Source organism: Leuresthes tenuis, unplaced genomic scaffold (genome assembly GCF_036924035.1).
Source record: "Leuresthes tenuis unplaced genomic scaffold, fLeuTen1.0.hap1 SCAF_5, whole genome shotgun sequence".
NCBI lineage: Eukaryota > Metazoa > Chordata > Actinopteri > Atheriniformes > Atherinopsidae > Leuresthes > Leuresthes tenuis.
The window spans coordinates 8,715,452-8,741,156 of NW_027325359.1; the positions used below are offsets into that span (position 1 = coordinate 8,715,452).

The 25,705-nt window shown below is 41.6% G+C and overlaps 1 protein-coding gene across 3 annotated transcripts; it reads right to left on the reverse strand.

Annotated features, from left to right (window-relative positions):
- Positions 1-14,269: 14,269 nt before the first annotated feature.
- On the reverse strand, positions 14,270-22,893 carry nr2f2 (nuclear receptor subfamily 2, group F, member 2). Of its 3 annotated transcripts, none has more exons than XM_072385797.1 (3): positions 22,515-22,893; positions 17,709-18,236; positions 14,270-15,709 (listed from the first exon to the last, which is right to left on the reverse strand). In XM_072385797.1, exons 1-3 carry the CDS (start codon positions 22,552-22,554, stop codon positions 15,435-15,437), a joined length of 843 nt encoding a protein of 280 aa, XP_072241898.1. In that variant the 5' UTR covers positions 22,555-22,893; the 3' UTR covers positions 14,270-15,434. The 3 variants fall into 3 exon arrangements, with proteins under 3 accessions (XP_072241898.1, XP_072241897.1, XP_072241896.1); XM_072385796.1 differs by lacking the exon at positions 22,515-22,893 and adding an exon at positions 19,208-20,453; XM_072385795.1 differs by lacking the exon at positions 22,515-22,893 and adding an exon at positions 19,208-20,453 and having other exon boundaries at positions 17,709-18,254.
- Positions 22,894-25,705: the final 2,812 nt, after the last annotated feature.

The window sequence follows — 25,705 nt, forward strand, 5'->3', positions numbered from 1 at the left end:
TGAGAAGCCTCTCTTTGACATATGGAGATGCTTCCTCCCACAGCCGCACCTGACTGACTCTCCTCTGCCTGCACAGATGATATCACACAGCTAACTGCCACCAGATTCCCAAAAGGCCCTCCTTTGCAGTGAAACATGTCATCTGACCATGTCACCCAGCTAAACCCAAATATTGTGCATTGTTGGCAAAGAGAGGTCAGGCAACTTGCAATTCGGGTATTTCAGGCTGTGTTCTCTAATTAAGTATTCATGAAACAGTAGTGGGTGGAAGGTATAGGTTTACATGACACTGGTGGTTGCCGACTGCAACCCCACCACCACCACCACCTCCCCCTCCGGCAGACAGGCCATCATTCCTAGTGTACTTCCAGCAATGATATCAAAAAGGTTTTTTGGTCAAGCCAAAGAGAGGTCACTCTAATAATACCCAAGGTCAGTAGTGGGAGCCAGCGAGTCTCCCAGTCATTATTCATTTGTTCACAGAGTTAATGACAGTTGCAGGGGGAATTTGGAGCCAGTAGCCATGTGATGTCACCAACACATGCCAAGGGATTAGGAGGGCAGGCAGGGGACAAGAAGTGAGGATTATACAGAAACGACAACAACCTTTACGGCTCCACCACCCAACTCTGTATGTTTACTGCTGGAGTGATCACAAATGCGTGGGGAAATCGCTCAACAGCTCATGCTGAAGGAGACGACACTGGCATGCAAAAAGCTAAAATAAGCCATCATGTACACTTTTGAATGTTTCCTTGCGTGAAACTGAATATGCTTAGTGCCTTCAGATTGATGTGAGAACAAGTTTTAAAGCAAAACACCCTAACAGCCTTTTGGTAAATGACAAAATATTGTGAATGTTTCATGGTGGGAGGTGATTTCAGCTTCTCTCATTTGCTCCCCTTTTACAAATCAGGCTATATTAAAGTCACAAGATTATTTGCAGTGCGGCAGTAAAGCACGGTAACAACACTGGAGCCAGTGGCTATTGCACAGACAGAGCCGACAGAATGAACAATGAACACACCTTATTCAGTCATTGGGCAGGCAGCACACAGCAAACAATGAACCCCTCCCTCCTGTCTAGCACCATGTCTGATAATGACCACATCCAGCACCACTGATAGCGCTCTTCTTTTATGACCTACATGAGCATAAATACAGCTCAGATAAAACATTTCAGCAAGGATATTGAGAATATTATCATCTCTATAAGGGAAGCAGAATATATTGTTTTCTTCATGATTCATTTTCTCAAATGTTACGTGAAAAATCCAGGCAAGTGAAGAGATGTAGTTTTGCTCCACTTTGTTTTCTAAACAGGAATTATTCAGGCTCTTTGTTGCAAAGTATCTGTTAAAGGGTCACTTGCTTGTTACTTCTACAGAATAATTAGTCAGGAAATACAGAACATTCTGACAAATTATGTAGCAGGATTCTGTCAATCTGGCCTTTGTCTCATCACCTAACATGGAGATACAGTAGATTCCCTGTCTGAGCATAAGGTCAGAGAATAAATATGAACCGCGTTTTGCATTACTTTCAGATGAGTGAAGCTGTCAGGCCAATAATATGAGCTTTCAGCCCTACTTTCTGCCACTTATCCCCCATTCTAAGACCACGGGGTCATGTGAAAATTGAAAGTGACAGTCAAACCAGCATGTTGAGCAGGCTGATTGGACTAAGCTGTCATGGCCCAGATCAGAGCTCTTTAACACCAGGCCAATGACAGGTCTCACTGCTGAAACCACTGGATCTGTATGTGGGGCTGTCAGTGAAAGAGAAGATAAACAAAGCCTCAGAAAAGAAAATATTACTGTAAGTGTTCAAGAACTGGGAATTTAGAATCTGAGAAGCTACATAACAAGAAAATTATACAAGAGAGTGGTGGAGTGGGCTCTAAACAAGCCGCAAAAGCGGTTAATTAGAAGAACAAACTTTTCGTTCCAAAACAAAAACTTCTGCGTTCGCTGAGGGGGCTTTATTGTCAGAAAGGATTCAACTCTAACTTTCAGCTTCAGAAGAATGAAGGCCAGTGGTTTCCCTTTGTGGTCATTTGAATGAAAATGTTTATCACCTGTTTTGTGGATGACTTAATGAGCCCATGATGCTGTCACATAAAAGAATCCTTACTTCATTGGAAGCATCGCCTGTCAATTTATATTAAGTTCCATATGCAGCATAGCATGAAGCTCCATCCAAAGCAATGAGCTCCCCGTCACACATTCTGATGATAATAAATCACGTCATTATCACGTTTACTGGGGAAAGACATATTTTTGTCAGGTGGAAGAATAACTTATGATCCCTTTATGTCCTGCTGAGAACCCTTGAAAATAATAATGCACCACAGCAGAAGCGCATGAACAACTGAAAGGCACTGAGTGCTATAAATCTGATGGGATTTGCATATTTTGCCTCCCTCACAAGGAGCAGGCAAAAGAAATCACATGACATATGAAAAAAGAAGCGGTTACAAAACACAGTCAGAAGTTAAGGTTCACATTGAGACAGACATGTTTCTCCAGAACTCGCTTCTGATTAAAAAAGAATGTGGATTTCAAAGTAGACTCAAAGTCACCAAGATTATTAATCAAATAATCAGTCATAATGTGCTTATTTGAACTTGGCCCCCTCTCTCTTTTAGCATATCACTTTTCTTTACTTCACTTCCCTTTTTCTTATCATCTTTAAACAGATGCAGCCACTAAATAAAATGCTTTAACAGCAGTAATGTGCACTGAAAACTTAGCTGTCTAATAATCTTAGTATTTGCTTTGGGAGCACTGTCACATAGAATAAGAATAGACATGTCACTCTTGCTTCTCTTCTATGATGAGAGTGTTAATAGTTAGATGGTGGGTTTGGTGTATATTCGAAGGTGTCCGATTTTTGACGATGATGAGATGGTCTTTGGGAGTAATAAATGTATTATTCACATAATGTCTGATGGAAAGGAAGTAGTCAGAAAACCTTAAGAGGTATAAGGAATAGTAAACAACATAGCCTGATAGAACTTTATTTGCATAGTTATGTTCATTACAATGTCACTTTGTTCCAAAGAGTTTTTACAATTTTTAAGGAAATAACATCAAGCAAAATTGACAAGCGTCACAAAGTACATAAGTTCAGGCTTTGCCCAAATTTGCCGCCACAATAAAAAAGGTTTTTATGAGACGTGTAACAAAGGTTGTGTTGGGAGGGGAAAAAAGAAGAAAAATGTCTTCCTTATTTACAAACAGATTGAATTCCGTGTAAAAGTCTGAACTTAAAGAACGGCTCACGCCGCTGCTTTTAGTCCCGAGTTGTGATTGGCTAAAGTGGCTCGACTCAACACGTTGCTGTAACTTCCCTCTTGGCAGCGTCCTGTTGCACGTGTGAGTGAGTGTGAGTGAGAGAAAGACACAGGAAGGTGTGTGTCCGGTCTCATGTGAGATTTATTCAGCTCACAAATGGATTCAAGTCAATGTGATTTTCACATAATGTAGATTTGATCAATTTCCAACAAAAACTCCCAAACTTTAAATACTTCAGTCCTAATATTCTTTGTTCGATTTCAGACTCCACATTTAAAATGAGTGCCCTCGTTGAGACAATCACCCCCACAGCCTCTCCAGGCATCACTAATCAACAAATAGTGTTTTCAGTTCTTTATTGACTAGCTGATAACTAGCTGATAACTTACCCTTCTTACTTCGTTTTCTCAACTGGTCGTCGCTTCACAGCATGTTTTGTACGTGATCGTGCAGCCTCGGAGCCCTTGGAATAATCTGAAATCTTAGAGGGGGGGGGGGGGGGGGGGGGCAATGTTGCATCATTCAACCAAGCCCCCCCCCCCAAGTGAGCAAATAATCTAGACGAAATACCCAACTGCAGCAGAAGATCCTGTTTGGATCAGGCGTCAGACAGGATCAGAGGTACCAAATTACAGTAAAAAAAATGTAAATGGTAACATTTGGTCCTCAAAATAATAAACAGTGACACGTAAAACGTGATTTGCTTTCACGTCTCTAAATGGTGCCAACATTATTCTTGGGTGTTGCGCGTCGAACAGGAGCTCCACATTTGAACTATAAAGCTTCTCTAACAGCAACAAACCGAAATTCATGAAACACTTGAGTTCAGAGTTGTTTTCTTTCACTCTTCTGTCGACACGCGTTGCAAATTAGAGGCGAGTGCAGAGCAGGTTTTGAACATTAGATTGCTTTTACACACCAACACAGACCCGATTGCTTTAACTGTGCGATGCACGTCCTGCTGCTAGAAAAAAAAATATATATATATATACATATATATATAGTCGGGTTCTCCTTTTCCCTCTAAAGGATCAGGTAAAGAAAAGAAGAGAAAAAACGAGGGAGACTTGTCTCATGCCTTCCAAAAAGCACTCCTCCCGTGTCCATCCCAACATCAGAATTCTCCAACCCATGTTCTCCTTTTTTTCTGATTCCACTGATCTGAGCTTGAAATGCGAAGACAGCAAAGCACTAAGCCTTCAAACGTGTGATTTTTTCAAAAGATCTCCAGAAGCAATCTCTGCCTGACTGACCCCTGACAGCTGCAGATCTCTTTATTTCTCTCTCTGCTGGCACTTCATTTGGTAGAAAAGCTCTCAGATTCGCGCCTCTGTCAGGCAGCGCAAGTGTTTATTATGTGCATACACACAGAAAAAATCCCATATACTGCACACCTCAAAGGCATGAGGTCTGCAGTATTTTAATAAACATCCTGGAAATTCGGACAAAACAACAACAATAAAACGTACAGCTTTATTCTATGTTGCTTTATTTCCCCTTTTTTTAAACACATTCATTGAAGAAAATGTCATTTTTTGCCTCAGTAAATGTCGCCTTACGTACACAGGCCAATATGAACCGGAACAATAGAAATAGATGTGTTTGCTTTCTTTTCACGTTGGCTTTCGGGTTGTTGTTTTTGTTTTGTTTTTTGTTTCTTTCCCCACTTTCTGAAATTCAGTTTCAACTTTTAATGTCAGTCAAAGTTTCCACTTGAAAATCCCACAGCACGCTGCTCAAATCCTGTATGATGACATGCTTGGATGCAGGTTACAAACAAATACATACTGTAAGTAGCAGTTACATTTAAATACACTCTTCCGTACTGTTAGATTCTAAACATCGACATCACAACAAAATTACCTGAACAATAGCAAGTGTTCTCATATGCACTTGTGTTGGTTTTTATTGTGGCAGCTTTTCCACCATCACTCGGAGTGCAGGGCTTGCTGGTGCCTCCCTCGCTGGAAATCAGACCGCAGACTCTATCATTAGATCGGATGGCAAGTCTTTATGCAAAGTGTTTTGCATAATTACATACCAAAGCCAGAATAGCCACCCTCAAATTTTATGGGTCACAAAGCATCAACAATTGCCGCATTATTGTCCACCAAAGTCCAGCCCCACCAATGACAAGCAACGAAAAGAGGAGAGGAAAGGGGGAAAAAAGCTCGCCTGCCTAATCTAAGCTTGGGAGATTGAATTTTCATTCTAATAAAAAGGAAAGGAGATTATTCCCGAACTGACAACTTGTTTACATATAGTTGTAAAGTTCAGAGGACTGGCCAAGGCTTCAGTGAGCTTGATAACTCCATCCACAAAAGGTGTGTGTCATGAAACGGCTCCATTTCGGTCCCCTGTTTCCAACCTTTCGATGCTCCAGAATAACTATTCTTTTCTAAGGAAACTAAAGTTTACCACTTGGTTTTGCGTTCATTTTTTAAATTTTTGTTATAGAACTTAGTGAAAAGGAAGTACATGGGTAAATAACTGCGTGGGCCTATGCTATAATACAGCAATTTTAACAGTAACAGCAGACAAATGCCTTTTTAAATCCATGCAGACTCGTTTCAGCATCTTTTATTTCCAGATGGTGAAATTTCAAATTTACCATCACACACAATGACCCAAATTATTTAACTTTTCATTGTATCAGTGGGTTGTTATCACTTAAATGTCAGTGTAGAAAAAAATAAAAATGAAACAAAATGAATAAAAAAAATTTGTTTGAATTAAAAAAAGAAGAAGAAGAAGAAGAAGAAACCCCACGCTGGTAATATCAGTGCACGTTCTGGTGCACAGAGGAAGCTTCCATCAGAAGTTGGAAACAGAAAGAAAATCAGAGCGACCGTGTTTTATTTTGTTTTACCAGCTCAAAACAAAAGTCATGTATTTGAACATGAACTGATAAGAGCTTTGGAAATGAATCACGGGAGCGTATCATTTATCCTTTTGTGTCATACATAAATGTCCGTGGGATTCGGGCCGTTGGCAGCGTCACCTCCAACAGACAGAGCAGCGTCACAGTCAATACAGTAGCTGGATTTCGTTACGGAATTTCGAATAATAAGTTAAAGGTGGATGAGCGAAAACTTGCTCATTCAGACATTTACAATTTACACATTTTTATTTTATTTTTTTCTGTGTGAAAGAAAGAAAATCCAGAGTGGCTGGAAAAAAGGTCAAGCTCGTCCGTGTTGTTTTACAAATATTCTATTTCATTGAGCATTGAGCGTGTGGTGTAGCCTCAGAATAGGTCTGTTTGAAGTGTTAAAACATTATGTGAGATGTGATATGTCAAAAGTGAAGACATGCAATCGAAATATCAGTGATAAGGACGACATTGGAGCCGGTAGATACTGCAAGCTCTCTTGAGCTTTCTTCCAGACACAAACTATTTGAACATTATCTCCAGTGTGCTGCGGTAAAGTGCATTGGATCGCGATCTTTAACTGTTACTCGCCCTAAAACCTACCCCTCGTTTCTAATTTAACATTTAAAAAAATGGATGATAACAGGGTCATTTGTGAAAAAAAGATAAGAAAATGTATCTATAGACCTGTATTTTCCGCAAAGATGTTGATAAAATATGTGGAACTCCCACACCAAAACGTCTCTTTGCAGTTGCGTGCTGTGGCTGATTGAATTTCTTTTCGATACATTTTAAACGAAACGTTTTGGAAACAAAAGGAGAAATACCCAGATAGACATGAGACACATAATAGCCAGTAAAGGAGCAGGAGCACAGCTGAGGTTAGACGTGCAGAACAGCGCCATCTCGCTGCTGCAGGCAGACTTTCCTCCACCTTTTTTTTCCCCCTCTGTGGAGACCCTCCATGAAGATTTGTCCTCTCATAATGTTGACCGATTTCTGCGTGCTTAGCCAGCTACGACAACAGCCTGCATGCCGCTGTCTTTTGGCGGCCACCCGTTCTACGTGTTATCGCTGTTGATTAGTGCCGGGAGTCCCGGAGCGGGTCCCAGGACCTGCGGGGGTTACTGAGGGAGGAAAGGGGCTAGAGCGCGTCCTCAGCAATTTGAGAACTGCTGTCATTTCATTGTAATCTAATTCAACAAAATGATCACAGTTCGACATGTACCACAGTGGTTCCCAAAGTGAGGCCCCGGGACTCAAATGGGTCACTGAGGGAGATGAAACGAGGTCATCAGAAATAAGAGAAATAGTTTAATTTCTCTTGAGGGTCAGTTTGGTTTCTCGTTGCACATTTGTATACATTTGTTATTATCAGCTTCCCCGCTGATATATGCTCATCTATTACACGTTGCCACTATGTCTGGAGAAAAAAAAAAACATATATCATCAAGCCCCAGAAAATGTCAGATGTGGGTCCCTGTGACAAAATCTTATCAAGCGGGGATCCAGGGGCTGTAAGGCGTATCTGTGTTCTTGACACGGAAAGGTCTGAGAGCTCATGAATTGGAGGCGGAAAGAGTCCAAACCATATAGCTGTGTGGATGAAATTAACAACACATGGGAAGTAGCTGTGCTTTCAACGTCACACTGAGATATTATGTTGAGACGCATACATTTTTGCAAATTTAGAGGGTCTAAGGCTGTGGAGAACATTGTCCAGTGAATGGAGGCTAAATGAGACATCAGCACTGCAGCTTCCCTGTGTTTACACATTTACATTGCTCTCTTTTTTTTCACTGAAAATCTGATGGAGACAGAAAACATCTCACTTACAGCAGCAATGAGGGTTAAATTTTAAGAAAAGCGTAATAATGCGTAAAAACACCAGCCTAGATGTTTGAGTGCAGGCGGGCCTTTGCGTTTGTGCTCACCATGTGATGCCCACTAAGCTCCGCTGTACAGAAAAGGCAGCGGCACTTCAATAAACCGCATTGTGTAGCTGTTTGTAACGAGAACAGCGTGTAAAGGCAAAGACATGGCACAACAAGAAATAAAACTTCTCCGCTCTTGATGAGAATCGCCCTTGCTGGCGTGTAAGTTGCTGAGGATTTCTATTCATTTTCTTTTTTTTAAAAACATTTTTTTTTTCAGCAGCATTGTAATTCATTTCATTTGTCCCTTTTTCACCTGTGGAATTTGTGAACGTGTGTAGGCTGCTGATCGCGGCGTTGGCGCTGGAAATGATGATGATAATAGCGGCGATAATGGCGACGAGGATGAGGAAGATGATGAAGACTGGACGAGAAATAACGCTCAGGGTGTGAGTTTTATTGTTAAAGCACCTTCAGTCTACCACCACCAGCATCGACCAGAATTACGCCAAATTAATTTCACAGTTTGAGAGAGATTTGCCAAGTGCGTGATGGAAGTTTGGACAAACACACGAGTCCATACACAGCACACACTTACACACAATAGACACACTCAAAATATACGCACGCAGAGAAGCTGTTCTCGAGAAGGAGTATCCACATGGAGAAAAACAAAAAACATCTCCATCACCAACGGCCAAAGCAGAGCTGTAGGTAGGGTGGCGCAGGCGAGAAGTGACGGGCCTGTCCGTCTGATTAATGCAGAATTGATTAAACAGCCCTTATTTGAACAAATCATGCGGTGTTTAATGTGCGAGCGAGCTTATGTCCACTGTCCTCCGACACCACCCTAACAGAGAGAAGTTTCATCCTCACCATCCACATCATCACTTGTCTACAATCTAAGACGCATGCAGTGCACATATTCAACATGTGCACGTGTGCATGGAAAGAATGTTTTAAGTCAACAAACAAGCATAATTGGCATTGTTGAGTCAGTTAATCAACACACGTACCAACACCCCCCCCCCCCCCCCCCCAAAAAAAAAGAAAAAAAAACATGCATGCACGTGATCTCGAACTTATCCTGTGAGTTTGGACCACATTCAGACTCATACTCTATACTACTTGAGGGTAACGAGTCTGTAACATTAATACTGCGACCCCTGGAATACTGACAACCACTGTGGTGTTCCTAATGGGGATCTTAATAAAGTATCTATGTACCCCAAGTAGCAGATCAATACAAGATGTAAGCCTATATAGATCAATACTTATGAAGTAGTCCTGATGAAGTAATGCGTCAGGGTTTTTGGAGGCTGAGGGGCCGGTCTATCCAACAGTGTTTGCGGTCTCTTCAAATCATCCCTCTGGTTCATCGCTCGTCTCGGTCTTCCCCTCTGTGTGTGATCGTGTATATTAGGACAAATCAAACCGCACCTTTTCGAAAAAGGTGCCGTCTATCTGCTGTATGACATGGAGCAAAACAGGGATTTGATTCCCACCTTCTGGTCCGCTACTTCATGCACGTTTAGCCCCACTTTCGTCTAGAAACACATGGTTCAATGTACTGGGTTGTAATTTCCACTCAGGAGCCAAATAGCTTTGGATTTGATTTATCTGGCGTGCAAATATTTAAACTATCACAGGAGATGTACTGTTAGCACGGAGCTGCGCTGTGAGCGCGCTTGGGTTAAAAGAAAACTTAAACATTCTTCCGAAAATTCACATATTCACATCCCTGCTCTCAATCAGCTGCATTTGTGTCAACCTTCCCTGTTCAAGTCGCACAAAGCGCTGCGCCCCTTTTCAAAGTCTGGCAGTGTTTTGTTTTTTTTGTTGTTTTTTTCATTCCATTTCTTCTTCTTCTTCTTTTTTTTTCTAAATGAACTTTATCATGTTCGTGTCAACGGGCCCCTATGTCTGAGTTTTCTTTTTGAATCGCTAATGAAAACTTTATAAAAGGAGGCGTTTTGAAGACACCTCTTCCTAGAAAAAGGATGAAACGATCACCAGTTTCCACGTGAAGTCTGTGTGCTGCAGACAAAGTCTACACGAACTCGAGAGGGCGAAAGCAGGAACCGTAAAAAGCTTTAAAACTACAAACACAGCGTCAGCCTATACTCACTAAATATCAGGGGACAAAAAATGTGCTGATGTTGTCAGCAACATGATAATGTTATAAATTACAGCATAGGTCACATTTAATGTGCAACAATTGCGGGATGGGTGGTGGGGGTGCAAGGCTATCCCATGATGTTATTTTATTTTTATACAAACCTCCCAAATAGATTACTTGAGTTTTCCTAAATCCCTTCTCATTCTGATGCTGTGAGTCTGGACTTCCCTGTAGGCCCAGGAGCCCAGTGTGGCCGCAGTATACTACCTCCTCCATTCACACAGACAGACGCAGTGGGATACAGAGTGGATGACAGGTGCTTAAAACACACATTACTTGTAAAGTTACAGCCTAATAGCGGTCGGCAGCTGCTGTCTTGGACGTGCGAGGAGGCGCCTGCGTGAGCAGCGGCTGGTCGCCTTTTCCATTTGTGTTAAAAGTGAGCAGAGGTCCTTGAGGTCTTGGGAAAGCTACAGTTCCACGGACAGCGGGTAGATGGCACAATTTTCTTACATTTATGAGCAGAATAGAGTCGAGGCTTGTGAACTAAGTAGAGGTGAAAGTCTGTTTATTTCAATGGCGGGAGATAAAGTGGGGAAAAGATCACAGAAGTAAAAGGAAACGAAGGAAATTAAAACAAGAAGCGACACATACTGGCAATTGATTCAGAGTTTACCACCATTTTAAAGCATTCTTTTCTGTATAGCATCACCACTGATGTCGTGCTTACAAGCCTACTACTTCCATCACTATTAATAGTAGTAGTTATGAACACGTTTGAGCCTCTATAATAACATAAAAAGCAGTTGTCTCACCTTGCTAAGCGTCTGACTTATAGGATTCGTTGTAAATGAGCTGTGGTGCCTCAATCTGTACGTGTATGCAATAAAGCGCAAGCTATACGGGATCATTTATCATAGTGATAGTACCAAGGTGCAAATAATGTGCAGATTTGACGCTTAACCGCGAGGGCGTGCGTGTGCCTGCGCGCGTGAAAGAGATAGAGCAAGAGGAAGACTACAAACCCTGTCCTTACTGCGTTAAACAAATGTCTCCACTAAGAGTCTGTGAGCTCACAGAAGCGCTCTGGTTCGGTGTGAAAACCCAAGCAAAGACGCCAGCTATCATCTCTGAGTCTGCAGCCTCGGCCCCGCAGCATCCTCCGCAGCCTGCAGGCTTTTATTTTCTCCCTTTAGGTTACCACCTCGTGTGTCAGAAGTTTTCACGTCACAGAGACGTAAATAAAAGTGACGTCGCAGCGAGTTACACCTCGTTAGTTTTTTTGTGCAATGCTAATAAATGAACAGAAATACAAATTATGGACTCCGGTGTATAAATCAGAGGCTGTCAACCAAAATCAGTCCGGTCTGTGTCGAGATCCGAGCCACTGAGAGCCACTCTGCAGGCTTTACTTGTGATTTATGGGTGAATCCAACCTTCTTTGGGGGCAGCTGATAATTTGAAGCAAATGTTTGGGCTTCGTTCCTCTCACTCCTTTTGTGTGCTTTAAAAAAAAAAAAAAAACTTGGTCTAATTAACCGCTGATCGTGCGTGTATGTGTGACGTCCACCTTCAGTTATCAACATGGGCTCTGCTTGGCCTCTGTGTGGGATTTACCTCATGCGCAGTTTGGCTGGACGAGCAGGGAAAGCACCACTGTATGGATAAATAGCGCTTTCAGCAAGACGCCCGTGATAAAAGGCCATCAGCATCGCATCATAATCATCATTTTCATCATTATCAACGGCAACAAAATCGCACACTGCACACACACGCGCGCACACACACACGGACACCACCACCAGCAGCAGCAGCAGAGGCAGTGATAAAAGTTGGCTTCCAAAACATTCCTGATTAAACCTATGATTCTATTTGCATGCCGAACTCTTAACTAAGCCAACATTAGCAATAATAATTACCGATAGGCCAAAGGGTTTGCATCACTATAACACGCGTATTGATGGCTGGCACTGGACACCATCGCACGCATTTCCTGGGATTCACACACACACACACACACATATATATGTGTGTGTATAGGTATAAGGTATAAGTAAGGAGATAACACATAGATGTGCTTTTTACGGGGTCGCTTTCAGAGAGCTCCAGTTGAAGCTGAGTTGTAAATGAAACCGGGACCATAACAAGGCAAACAACAAGCACTGATATCAACTGTGAGCAATCGGAAATGATTTTACATACTTTTCCCTTTCACTGCTGCTTCTCTTATTGTGATGCTTGTATTTATGATGTTTACTGTATACTTGAGTCCATTAATATTAATGCAAGCTTGGAGAGGAGAAATTGTATTCCGCAAATAACGCGGTGGGGAAGCTGAGTTGGGTATTTCCTGCATTTTAGTCTCTATCCCGTATGAGGGAGGCGGGGGTGAAGGGGAGGGGGGAGGGGGGGTCCACTGCTATGAAATGTTATTGTCTGTTGAGGAACTGCGCCTCATTACAAGTCGTCTCCTATTTCTGAAGTTTAACAGCAAGAAAACTCGAGTCCCTCATTTGCCAAACAGAATTAAAGATCGCGCTTTTCATGCGAAAACATCGTCACCTTGAAGCAAAACGTGAAGGCGTTTGAGCGGCCTGTTGCCTGATTGATTAATTATTTTGTAATTCATTAATCACTTTCACAGGGCAAAAGGGCAACATCCTGCTACAGCAAATTGACTCCAGTGTCCCCCACTCTTAAACCGACCACACACACGCGCGCGCGCACACACACAGACACACAAAAGCGCACGCGCACAAGGACAACTTCACACGTCCGCTTGGGGAGTCAACCCAATCCCCCCCCCCACCCGCACCCTCCCAAAAAAACATGAAAAACTGGGTTCAAATTCATAAATTATAATTTAATACCAAGAACAAATTTACAGCAGAATGCTTGTTTACAATAAGCTAACACAAACAAACAAGAATTGTGTTCAACTATAAACTTTCACACACACTCACATATATCACTTGCAATTAATAATAATAATAATAATAATCATAAAAAAAGTATCTATACGTTATCAATACCCTGCAGTCATATATTTTTATATATTTATATAAAAACGTGGGTCAGTTTAAACTGTTCATAATTACAATCATGTATCATTCTCTGGTCCATATGTGGCCACGAACAGCCAAAGATCAGTGTTCAATCAGTGATCCCTTTTAATTCAACCACAACATGGTGTTTTGTGTGTGTGTTGAAGAAAAGCCTCAAAACAAGGACAAAATGCTAGCTTCCAAATACGCACGCACACACACCCACACAAACGTTCTCGCACGCACACGCGCACCACGGCACCTGTCAAAGACCAAAAAAGGAGCAATAACACTAAAGTTAAAATATCAGCTCCTTCTTTTTTTTCTTTTCTTCCAAAAAAAAACAAAACAAACAAACCTGCTCACCCTGTTTTAAGTCTGTAGCCTAATAATGAACGTCGTTTTCTTTTCTTTTTTCTTTTCTGTTTCTTTTTAAATACAAGGGCTAGTGTGTACTGAATGCACAGATTATATCTATACAGTCAAAAATAAACGAGAGAAAGAGAGAGAAAACATTTACATTTATATATCAAAGGTAAAATAGGTTAGCGACCTGTGGCCATGCATTCACAGTCTAAATATACATGAAAAAGAAAACATTTTGTAGTAATATGTATGTACATTAAAAACATAACTTTCAGTGCTACTAGCTAAGTCTGCCACTCAATTTTGAAGACGTTGTATTACCGAGAAAAAGAAAAAAAAAGAAAATGGCAACCACAGATTTTTTTTTTCTTAATCACATATACTTTGTATAAAGGAAAAACTCGTTGAAATGAACTGACCTATATTTACAAGAATACTGCCTCTAATCAGCGTTTTTCAAGTGAAATACACGACTGGAGTCTAATTGTGTTCCCCCAAAAATGTTGCAGGCCTACTTTAACAACGTTTTGATGAGAAATCACATCATGCTTGTCAGGCACTTAATGCTTGAAGTGAATAAAGGGTGACATTTCAGGGACGCTTTAATAATACTGCTATCAAACACTACTCCGGCTGGACTTCAGAACTTTAATGACCCCTTAACCTTTCCAACTTTTTTTTTGTTTTTTTTTAAGAAAAAAAAAACAAGTCGGTTATGCATCCCAGTGCAGTTGCACGCGCTCCTTAATGCGCATGTAACGCTTTTTAGAGTAACCTGTCTCAAATGCACCCACCCCTCTTTTTTTTATCTCAACAGCAGGCCTTAACTACTTGTAGAATTTTCTTTTTAGTTGTAACCAATCGGAAAACTAATGGTAGATATTCAAATGTGGATGGCATGGGTGAGAGATTTCCGCCAAATAATAAAAAACCCATCACCTCTGCGAGCGTCCACATAATTCATTTTAAAATTTAAGAGAAGTTGTGTAGGTTCAGTCCAAAGAAATGATAGCAGACCCTGTAACTTTGTAATAGTCGAGAGCAAAATATGTTTCAGCTGGGTCATTAAGTTGAGCATGAACACCTCCCTTTTTGCCCAGATGGTATTGGTCATCCTAATAATATAAGTGCGCTTGCAGCATTAAGCCTAGATCATAAGCCTATTCTCCTATTGCTGTGGTTTTAATTCTTTTTAGAACTTTTTTTCTTTACATTATTTCACCATTTCAAAATAAATCATTGTCTTAGAAAATAACACCACCTGTACTACAGAAATCACATAGGCCGGTTTGTAACCAGAAAGGAGGAACAAAGAAAGTACAAAACACAGCTATACATGGACACAGGACAAGTCATTTGAGAAAAGAAAATTCACGTTTTTGAAATTTCCCTTTCTCCAGTTTTTTTTTCTTTTTTAACCAAATTTTCCATTTTAAATGCACTTAATACTTAAAATTTCCTCATAAGGATCAACAACCCCCCCCCCCCTTCTTTTTTTCCCTCTTTTTCTTCTTTAATTAAAAAAATGGATCGAAGCAGTTTGTTCTGCATGGACACAGGGAGCTTGTATCTGCCATTTTGAAAGTTCAGTGGATGTCTCAATTTTTCTTTATCTCTTTTTTTTATTTCGGTGGGGGGAGGAGGGAGGGGGGAGGAGAGGGGGGGGGGGGGGGGGGATTCACAGTCATTTACGTCAATGTCTTTCTTCATGAAAGCCAGCCCCGTGTAACAGCCGGTTGTTGTTTTTTTTTTTTTTTGTATTTTTTTTAATTCCTTCCACAAAAGCAGCTATAATCATTGTAGTCTCGCAGCCCCCCCACCCCCTCAAGCCCCACCTTTTGTTAGTTCGTCTCCTTCTTGGTTTTACTGAATTGACATGTAAGGCCAGTTAAAACTGCTCCCCGAAAGCAACATATCCCTGATGAGAGTTTCAATTGGGGTTTTACCTACCAATCGGACGAAAAATAATTGTTCTATGACCGAGGAAGAGACTGTGCGGAGGGAAGGCAAGCGGAGTAACAACTTCCCAAACCGTGTTGGCTGGTTGGGGTACTGGCTCCGGACATATTCCTCCAGGGCGCACTGGGACTTCTCTTGCAAACTTTCCACATGGGCCACATCTGAGAGGCCACAAGCATCTGAGAGGGGGGGGAAAGCAAATAAACATTAATAAAGTGCTTCTCTCACTAGGAGCTTTTTCCCACTGTGGTGATATACTGCAGTGAAAATTGATAGCCTGTTTCTTAAAAAACAATTATTTTTAAACAATTAATCATGTCACCACATGTAATAGTAGTTTACTCATCTGGAGGCATTTTTTTAATGTGTAATGATATTTCAATAATAATTTGCAATCATCACGACGAGTTTGTGCTTGGTGGAAATTTCATAATTCATCAAAATAGATCAATTGATTAATATAAATTGAAAAACATGGTTCAACATTATCATGGCAACTGATTTTCACTCAACTATTGTATCTTTTAAAAACACAAACATGTTATTAAAAGTAATCTGACACCAAACTTGTGATCATGAAGCGACAGATAAAAAGGCTTTGCCACAGCACTGCCTTTACTCTGTACTCCTTGTTTCATTGCTCTTATAAGTCGGTTATTTATCTCGCTGGAGCCACAGAGAACTAAATAATTAAGCATATTCATAGCTGAGGACTGTGTTTCAGATGGGTCTGTCTTTCTCAGTCGGAGGCTGAGCGAGGAGGACAGGAGGGGGCGGGAGAGAGAGGGGAAGACAGGGAGACCTACTGACCTTTAGTGAGCTGAGATTTAGCAAAGGAAAAAGGGGCCCAAAGCGTTGGAGCAGCGGTCATACTATAAGATCTGAGAGGCAGAATCACCATCTATGCTGTTGCATGTGGGCGGCAGCTGATAATGTGCCAAAAACGCTTGTACTCGCACTGGTTAAGTTTGTGAAGTTTACGCATGACAACAACCAAGGCAGCAAAGTAGCAAAGGCGTGTCATTCAAACTATAACACGCAGTTCATGTTCAAGCCTTCGGGACTCAGGTATGGAAGAGACAAATTAAGCCTTCGTGGCCCCATAAAAGCTTTATAATAAAATTCTATGACCTGAAATGTGATTTTTTTTAAAGGGCTAACAAGCCACCAGGAGGACAATAGTAGGCTGCCACAGAACTACATGAGAAGCAGAGGCTGGTGGCTTACAGGTATCATTTCAAAGACATGCATTTGCTTGTTGCTGAAGCGTTGGAAATATCGTTCGCATTTTATAGATTTTTAGCGTTGTTTTCTTCCTTAATTTTGTTGCTAATGTAACAAAACAGCTGGCGAGTTTAGGTCGTAACCCGGTCCTGGAGCACGTCCAGAGGCGCCTGGAGTCCAACAAGGCGCAGAGCATATTTCTGCAAATAAAAATGAAAGCCGCCCCTCCTGTCACTGCTCAATATCACACAATGCTGCGAGACACTGGCATATTTGCAATTACAGTGTGTGCATGGGTGCTGCATGCTTTTTGTCTCACATGTCTGTCCCCATAAATGACAAGAGAGCGTTGAAACCTGCGCTTTGCTTTTGCCGTGTGCAAATGGGACATTAGGCTTGTCTTTCTTTTGCTACACCCCTCCCCCTCGGAGTCTGACATCATTTATATCTGTCATTTCCTACAAACAAGACGTGGGGTCTACACCCAATGATAAATGGATGAAAAAAATCCAAGTGTAAAAATTCATATGCAGGTCATTTGATATTCCATAATATCTGGATTTTATGATGCTTGAGGCAATTATTTTGGCGTTATCAGTTTTATTTAACTCGAGCTTATTTTCTAATGTATCACTCAGACTATCTGTTTTGTTGTCAGTTTAATTAAAACGAACCCTGCGTGGTCATGCCATAATTTTCACTGTATCCTTGTGTGTGGCTCTGATAAATAACTTGATTAATCAAGTGGATTTATATTTTAGCAACCCTAGGGCCTATTCAAAAGCCATTGAGCATGAAAGCAGTTAACGTTTAAGTAGAATGTTTATCTAATACAAGCAACAGCCTCAAGCCAGTGCAGATATATTTAGGTCAGCGTTGAGTGGACCGATGTCAGTGTGCAGGTTAGTGACATTCACACACTTTGAACTTGAGTGTGACAATCTATTGTCTTACCTGTGGTGAAGAGCACAATTGCCTTTAAGCAGCTATATTCAGCAGAGTCAACGTGCAAAGCTTTGAGCTTCTCCACTTGTTCTTGGAAGATCCTAATGTGGTCCATAAAGGCCACCACTCTGTCCGCAGACATGGGGGAGGCGTGAAGGCCAGCCGCCGCCAGGAGAGGAGCCACATGCAGGGGCATGGAGCACTGCGCAGCGTTGAGCACAAATAACTCACTCCACGTCAACCTCAGCAGAGCCACCTGGTCTGTGATCTGAAGGTCTGGAAAGAAGGGAATATTCCTGGCCCACTCCACGGCACTGAAGAGCATCCTGGCTGCTAGTTCACAAATGTTCTCGATACCCATGATGTTGTTGGGCTGCATGCACTGACTGCCATACCGGGACGTCGGGTAGGGCTCCGCTCTCAACAGAAGAGAGATATATCCGGATAAGTAGGAATGGCAGTGGAGTGGGTCTCCATTTGTCAAGGCGAACTGACCATGGTGTGGCTGTGTGGGTGGCACCCGTCCTCTTTGCACGGCTGCAGTAAAAAGAGAAACTACAGATATTGAAGCCTGAATTCTACAAATCACCAAACAGTTACTCTGGAAATGGAGGCTGCTGATAATTAAAATACATTTTAGAAACAGGGAAAACTCAACGCTGACTGTGAAGAAGATAAGAAAAAAAAACTCAGAATGCCTACAATTTAAGACAAACACACACGTTACTGCAGACTATTTTTTTTACAGACACCACCTTAATAATAATATTGGGGCTGTAGTGTGACAAAACATGTACTGAAACAAAAGACATGTGCTTTATTTAAAACACACACACACATTTAACCCAAGTCTTGCACATGTCTAGCTTTAAAATGCTGTTATTCAGTAACAGCAACATGAGCTGGCTGTGAAGGAACACAAAGAGGGCAAGAGAGACCTTGCATGTTTAACCCTTAACCTACTTAGCTATTCATCTCGTTTTACCATATATGCAGGCCTGTTTTAGAAAATTAAAATTAGCTGTCGGGTTTTAACAGTTGTGTGATGCACAATGTAAGCAAATGTCCAGCTTCAGACACAGCGAACAAGATTAGCGGCATAGATGTAGCCCGAGCACGCTATCTCTTAATTCGACACTCGCCATAATAGAGCAGAAGGCTATATTGTATCGGCTATTCAATACAAATGCATCTCTGCACCCGTATCTTCATCTAAATATGAATTCAATAGCTCCAATCTGGCCAGAGCTCCGATCTTATTTACGAAAATACGAAGCTATATTGCGCTGGTGCTGGATACTGTAATGTAAGGCTAAAAGGGAGACCCGGCCAGCCACGTCTCGACCACAACAGAGAGCGGCTCCATTGCGTGCTGCTGCCGCACACCCATGAAGGGAACAGTCGGGAGAAAGAACAGGCTACGGGGGCGACATAATAGCCTAAGGTTTCATGGAAGCTTTCAAACGCACAAACACATACACGGATAAGAAAACAAAAAATCCCAATACCTTCCCGTCTCATGCCGACTTTGAGGCATTTTTTGAGGCGGCAGTACTGACACTGATTGCGGTGGTGCTGGTCGATTGGACAATTCCTGTTGGCACGGCATGTGTAAGTGAGGTTCCGTCGTACGCTCCGTTTAAAGAAGCTTTTGCACCCCTCGCAGGTAAACTGGCCATAGTGTTTGCCACTAGATTTGTCCCCACAGACCACACATTCAATGTGCTGTGGCTGTTTCTCTGACTGCTGCGTCGTCTGGTTCGTCGGCGTGGACTGTGTGTTGTTCGGGGGTCCTTGGACCGGAGTCTGAGGGGTTGGAGGGGCGACCTGAGAGGCTGTCAGATTCAACTGGCCCGGTTGAGGGGTGGGAAGAGATAGTCCTCCTTGTGTTTGCGAGGAAAGGGTGCCTTGGGTGTCAGCCACATCGTCCTGGGAGCCTCTCCACACTACCATTGCCATATCTATCAGTCAACGTAAAGAAACTTTTTGTCTGCCGTTTTGCTGTCGCGGTGGATAATGTCTCAAGGAAACGCGGCAAACTGTGACTAACAGCGGGGCACACAAAATGTCAAATCTAGCCTACGTTGAATCCACTCTGAATCTCCCGAAAACTGTCGATTTGTTTGCAGTTGGAGTCGTTGCGAGGCACGTTTTCAAAACTGATGCGATGGCGAGCTGAGTCGCTGCCTTGCGCTTAAAGGCCAAGTCCAGGGGCGCTTACAGTCAGCCATCCAGTACACCCATCAATGGGAAAGGTAGGTTAAATATTAAGAAAAAAACCAACCGAGGTAGCATGGACTGTTCAGTGAATGATGGAGCAGGCTGGTAAGACCGCTCCCGCAGCAGCATAAAACAACTGGTGAGCACACTGTAGCAGCTACTATCAAGTTCCAGCACAAGTCTTGGAGAAAATCACCAACTGGGTTGAAGAAAAAAAAAAAGAAAAAATGCGTCTTCTTCCTTTTCTCCTTGTGAGGTAGCGCCAGCAAGCGCGCAGCTGAAGCCAATGTTTTGAGAGCTTGGAAATATTAAGACAACTCTCCTCCAAAAAAGCGAAAGCACTAAAACAAAAAAACAAAGATCACAATCTGCAAACCTCCTCCGTGCACTGAAAAATAATAGGAAAAGGAGTGGAGAATCAAAGTGATCAAATATGTTAAAAAGGCGGAGGTTAGGAAGTGATTTGCGATTGGTAGGAGCCGGGCTGGCAGAATGCTTTCTCTCTGATCAGCTCACTGAGCTCTCTATATAGTGAACTTTGACACGACTGCTGCAACTTAGCACACGTTACCATGGAGATCAGCTGCCATATAAGGAAAGAGAGTGTGTTTGACTGGTCAGAGCTCAGGGACCTCCCCCTGAACCCCATTGGCTAGTCGGCACTTGTGCTACTTGGTACCTTGCCAGAGCCAGCATGGAGGTCGAGAGGGCCGCTTGGTCCTAAAAAGAGACGTTTTTCCCCCGAAAGAGGAATCATTTCTAGTCACTCAAATTGCCCAGACTATAAAATGCACTCACATGCTGCCCGACAGAGCGTTAGCTATTACAAGAAGAAAAATTATTCCCCTCATATCTTGTTACAGTATATCCGGTAGCAATATACCGGGTTGAAATATCCAAGGATGTCCCCCAGACACAGTTGCTCCTTCTGGGCATAAACTGTATTCATTACAATGTTCTCAAGTATGAGAATATAAAAACCGACAACATATTCTAAACAAATGCAAGCACACACAAGGAAAGCAGGGCTTTCGGTCTGTATGACACTCTCATCCTTCTTTAGAATAATTCTACATACAATACCATGCCTATCTGAATAGGATCGCACACCAGGTGAATAAAACTAGTCTGATATTTCCTGTCGTCTGTTTTGACTTTTTTTCCCCTCAAAATCATTATTATTTGTACATCACTGATTGAAGTTCTAACATTTGACCACCGTTACAGGTGCTCCCGATCACACCGGTAGCCATTCATCACATTCCGTATATGTCCCATAAAAACGATATGATAGCGCACTGGAATTATCCATGCACCCGCCTGTACATACCACTCAAATCTACTGGGTCAGAAAGGGGAAATCTGGCTCTCAAAAGTCAGAGCTTTGTCTGCATGTGGTGAAAACCATGAAACCACCATAGCTTTAAATAGAGAATACATTTGAAATATGTCATTTGAGGTCAAAGGCCATAGTCTTTACATTAAGGCTAAGATGAAAGTGAGACCACTTCCTGAAGAACAACACACACACAGACACACAAGCTATTTGCGGTAATGTTGATATTTTATAATCCGTCGCATGCTGCCTAGAAATAAACGTCTAGATACAGTTCATGATGATGAGAAACAAAGTGAAGGATGCCGCGCTCAAAACAGACTGTTAGTGGCTGCTCAGAGTTGGTGTCTGCATGGATAATAAGTTTCAGCCTTTTGAAAGCAGAATAAAACTGCTTCGCTTTCTCCATTGCCAGAGGCTGTCAAAAGTTGAACTGCAGGTAAAACTTCAGAGTAACAGAGATGAACTTGCAGCCTGGTCAGTGTTTTAGCCAACAGAGAGAGCAGCAGTAGCAGCAGCAGCATTGTCTCAGGGTGTAATACAGTATATGGGTGCCCCCTAGCGTATGATTTTTTCCCTTCAAATAAGATTCAATTTAGAGGATCCGACACGGAAACAGCTTCAGTCTCGTCTCACGCATCGGCCAAACTAACGAGCACCATTTTAAACTGATGATTGTTTGTTTAAAATCTATTTTACATGACTTGGACAACACAGCTTTGAGAGTTACCAAAGTTGGATTTACCTTTTCTCACTTCAGGCAGTCCTAGCGGTGGTATTTAGACCAATTACTCTGAAGCAAAATGTATTTTGTCTGCATTACTGTGTTGTCGGTCTCATTTGCAGATCCCGCGAACGTGGAAAGTCTGTAAATAAATACCACTCCGAAAAGCATCGACTCACCAAGACCCAGTTTTGCCACGAATGGTGAGTATTTTCATTCCTTATCACGATACATTCGCTGAACACCAGCGATTGATTCCTCGGCTTGAAATTAAATCTTTTTCTCCATATGCGGACAACATATCCGTTTTTAATAAATGACATGTTTGGCTAAAAACACACCTTGAAATATGTGCATACCGTATTCTACGGTGCAAAGCGAATGCGTGTGACTTACTCATTCATTTTCGCTCATTACCCAACTGTTAATTTATAAGGTGCCCACAACAAGCCTAATTAGTCTGCAAATACCCATTCATAAACTTATTTAATTGTGATAGTGAGGCAGGAGGTTGTGTTCTTGGTGACAAACCTACCAAATGCATACGTCGCTGATTCGTCCGTAGCGGGATGCATCTTCTCTCTTATTCAGAATATATTTTAGTCTTCTCTTTTGTGCTCAGTGCTCAGATTGAAGCTGGCAAAGCTTCCTCTCCAACAGACGAGAGCAAACACAAAAAGAAAAACAAAAAACAAAAAGCACGTTGTTTATTGGAAAATGTCTGATGATCATGCAAAAACTTTTGGCGAGCCAAAACAAACAATCTGATTCACGTCATGTGATGTTGAGCGAGAAATTGCAAATATAAGTTGATGTGTCGTCCGAGCAAAGTATCATTTGACTGCCTCTGGAAATGACAGGGAGCCTGTAAGCTTTACAGCAAGCAGATATCCCGTGCGCCTTTTCTCTCCTACAGTAATGTGGCCAAAGCGCGCTAGTTCGCCGCTGCTTTGTGTGGGCTATTGAGGAGAGAGGGAGGGGGGTGGGAGGAGGGGGGTGCAGGCAGAACAGACACCTGTCTTTAAGCGTGGCGAGAAAGCAACGTTAGATTCTGCATGTTGGAAATTTATATGGAGATTGAAAGCAAAGCTGGAAAATGAACTGGGCTGCAAATGAAAAAAAAAGGTTTGAATGTAAAATTTCTGTTAAATATGAAATATTTGGCAGTCTATGCAGAAGGAAATAATAATACTAATAATAATATTGATAATAGTAATTATGATAATAACAACAACAATGATAATTCGATTGATTATTATTGAATTATTTTGCCGGTTTTTTAAATTTTTTTTAAACTTATCCTTTTGCATCGTCACATTTTTCACTGTGTAAAAGGGTACAATTAACCTCACGTAAATCTATACTGAGTTGACATTTGCGCACTTTTACATAAACGTTTCCACACCAACACAATTGATTTGCAATATTACGACCCGCAATCCCCCTTTACTGCAGTTTGTTATATATATACATATATCCCGAGCTTTGGAAGTTTCACTTGTGTGTTGTGAACTGGTTCGCTCCTAGCAGCGGGTAAAAGCAGTATAATGTTCAGCCTGCTTGCACGCACACAACAATAGCGCTACCCAACGGGATCAGTATCGATTAGGAGGAGACAGAGGATGTCGCCTGCACTAAATATTTACTGATCGCACACAAATAGCTGGGTCTTTAACGATTTCTCATGCTCCGTCTGGGAGAAAGGACTAAATCACTTTATTATTGTTGGTATAACAAAGCACACACTCTGGGAGACAGGAGTGTAGATGTGTTGATTGGGATGATTGCAGTTAAATTAATCGATAGTGAGGCAGATAATAGTGGATTCACGGGCATGCAAAGAAAAAGATTTCACTCGCGTATAAGGGTTAAACTACAGTATGCTCCCATTAGTGACTTCCCAGTGGAAAGTCCATAGATCGTAGGATAAAACTAAAAGACTGGATTTTATTTGGAAATGTAATTAACATGTTTGTGTTTAAAACGCTCTGAGATGGACGGAAGTAAATGAAAAGAGATTTCCCTGCCGACGGCCAAAGATCCCTCTCACACTTGTGGTGAAAAGTCAAAAGTGGAAAAAGTTGACTTTAATCTTATCTCTGCCTTCGCCAAGTCCTTCGTGCAGATAGGGGGATGCTGACCTGGAGGTCTCCAAGTTCCCGGCCTGATTAACCCTTCCAGACCCGCGCTGGAGCAAAGGTTAACCAGGCTAATCAACTTCAAGAGTCTGATTGAATTAGATGACTGTGGAATCAGGACAGAAAATAAATTGTTCCACTTCAAAACACTCTGAAGAGAAACCTTGGTCACTTTTGACAAGTGACACGATTTAAATTAACATAGATATGAAAAATAGATCAATTAATTCCAAATAACACGAGAGACAATTTTCATGTTAATAGGCAACAGGTGTAACATCTTCTCATTGTCAGCATTCAAAAGCCCTGTTTACATACACAAATGGTTTCTTTCTTCTAGTTTCAGATCACTTGACTGATAGCTGTGCCTAATATGTCGTGGCATTTCTATCTGTATCATTGCATATTATCAATCAGTACCGTTTGACTCCAAAGGTTTTATCGTTTGTTTCCTCATAACAGTGCTTCACTGTGATATTGCTTGGATGCAAACATTAAAAAAAAAAAAAAAAGAAGAAGAAGAAGAAACCAGACCAAATAGTCCAGTGCCAGCTTGTAGATTTTGGTGGCTTGCTTCAACATGCTGCAGAGTATTTGCTGTACATAAAGTACATAAAGTTTGAAGAGTTCACATTAGACTAAGAAAGAAAAGAAAAAAACAAATATTTCAATCTACAAACATTTCAACAAAAAAATTAAAGGTGTAATCAATGAAAATGCAGATAATGATTTTCATCTAGCTTTTAGACTGTAGTTTTTCTTTTTATCTTTTTTTCTTTCTTAATGCTTGGTTTTGACTTGCCTTTTAATTACAGAATAATTACCTGTCCTACATATATGTACTACTATCATGTTCTTAATTCTAAAATAACCCTTCATTTCATGTCTTTCCAAAAAAAAAAAAATTAAAGAATTTCATCATCTTAATCAATACACTTTTAATATAAGTCTGCTGTGTACCAACAGTTTGTTGGTATGCAAATGCGGGTTGTGTACAAGCCCGCTGTGTGAGAGTAAAAAGTATACGTTATGTTTTGAAAGTGTAAGCAGATATATGCCTCGTAGAGTTCATTCAGAAGTGTAGATCATTTTCTAACTGTCTGTCTGCATGCCCCAGGGGCAGCTATCTAAAAAGGCAATAGATCCCACATAGATAACTGTGTTCAATTTGTCAATGACAGATTATACTGCCAATTTAAATAGATAGGGATCAATTTGTCTCAATGATCACTCTTTAGGCTGACTGCCAGCATGCTCTTAATGCATTTGCAAAAGCTTTGGATTTGAAGTGATCAAAACTGCTGAGAGAAAGATGAGTGGTGTAAACGATGTGTTGTTTTGGCTGTCAAAGACCGCATACATGACGATTACTTCAGGCAGCAGCATTGTAGCAGCAGTGGCCAGAAGGTCAATGGTTTAACTCGAAGGACTTGCTGGGAAAGTCTGGATAGGGGAATTGTGTGATAAGTGCTCTCTAACCCCCAGAAACTACTGCTGAAGTACCCTTCGGCAAAGCAGCTTAAATCCCATCTGTCCCAGTGGAGCAACACAGCTACTATCACTGCAACACTGCAGTTGGACCAGGCTC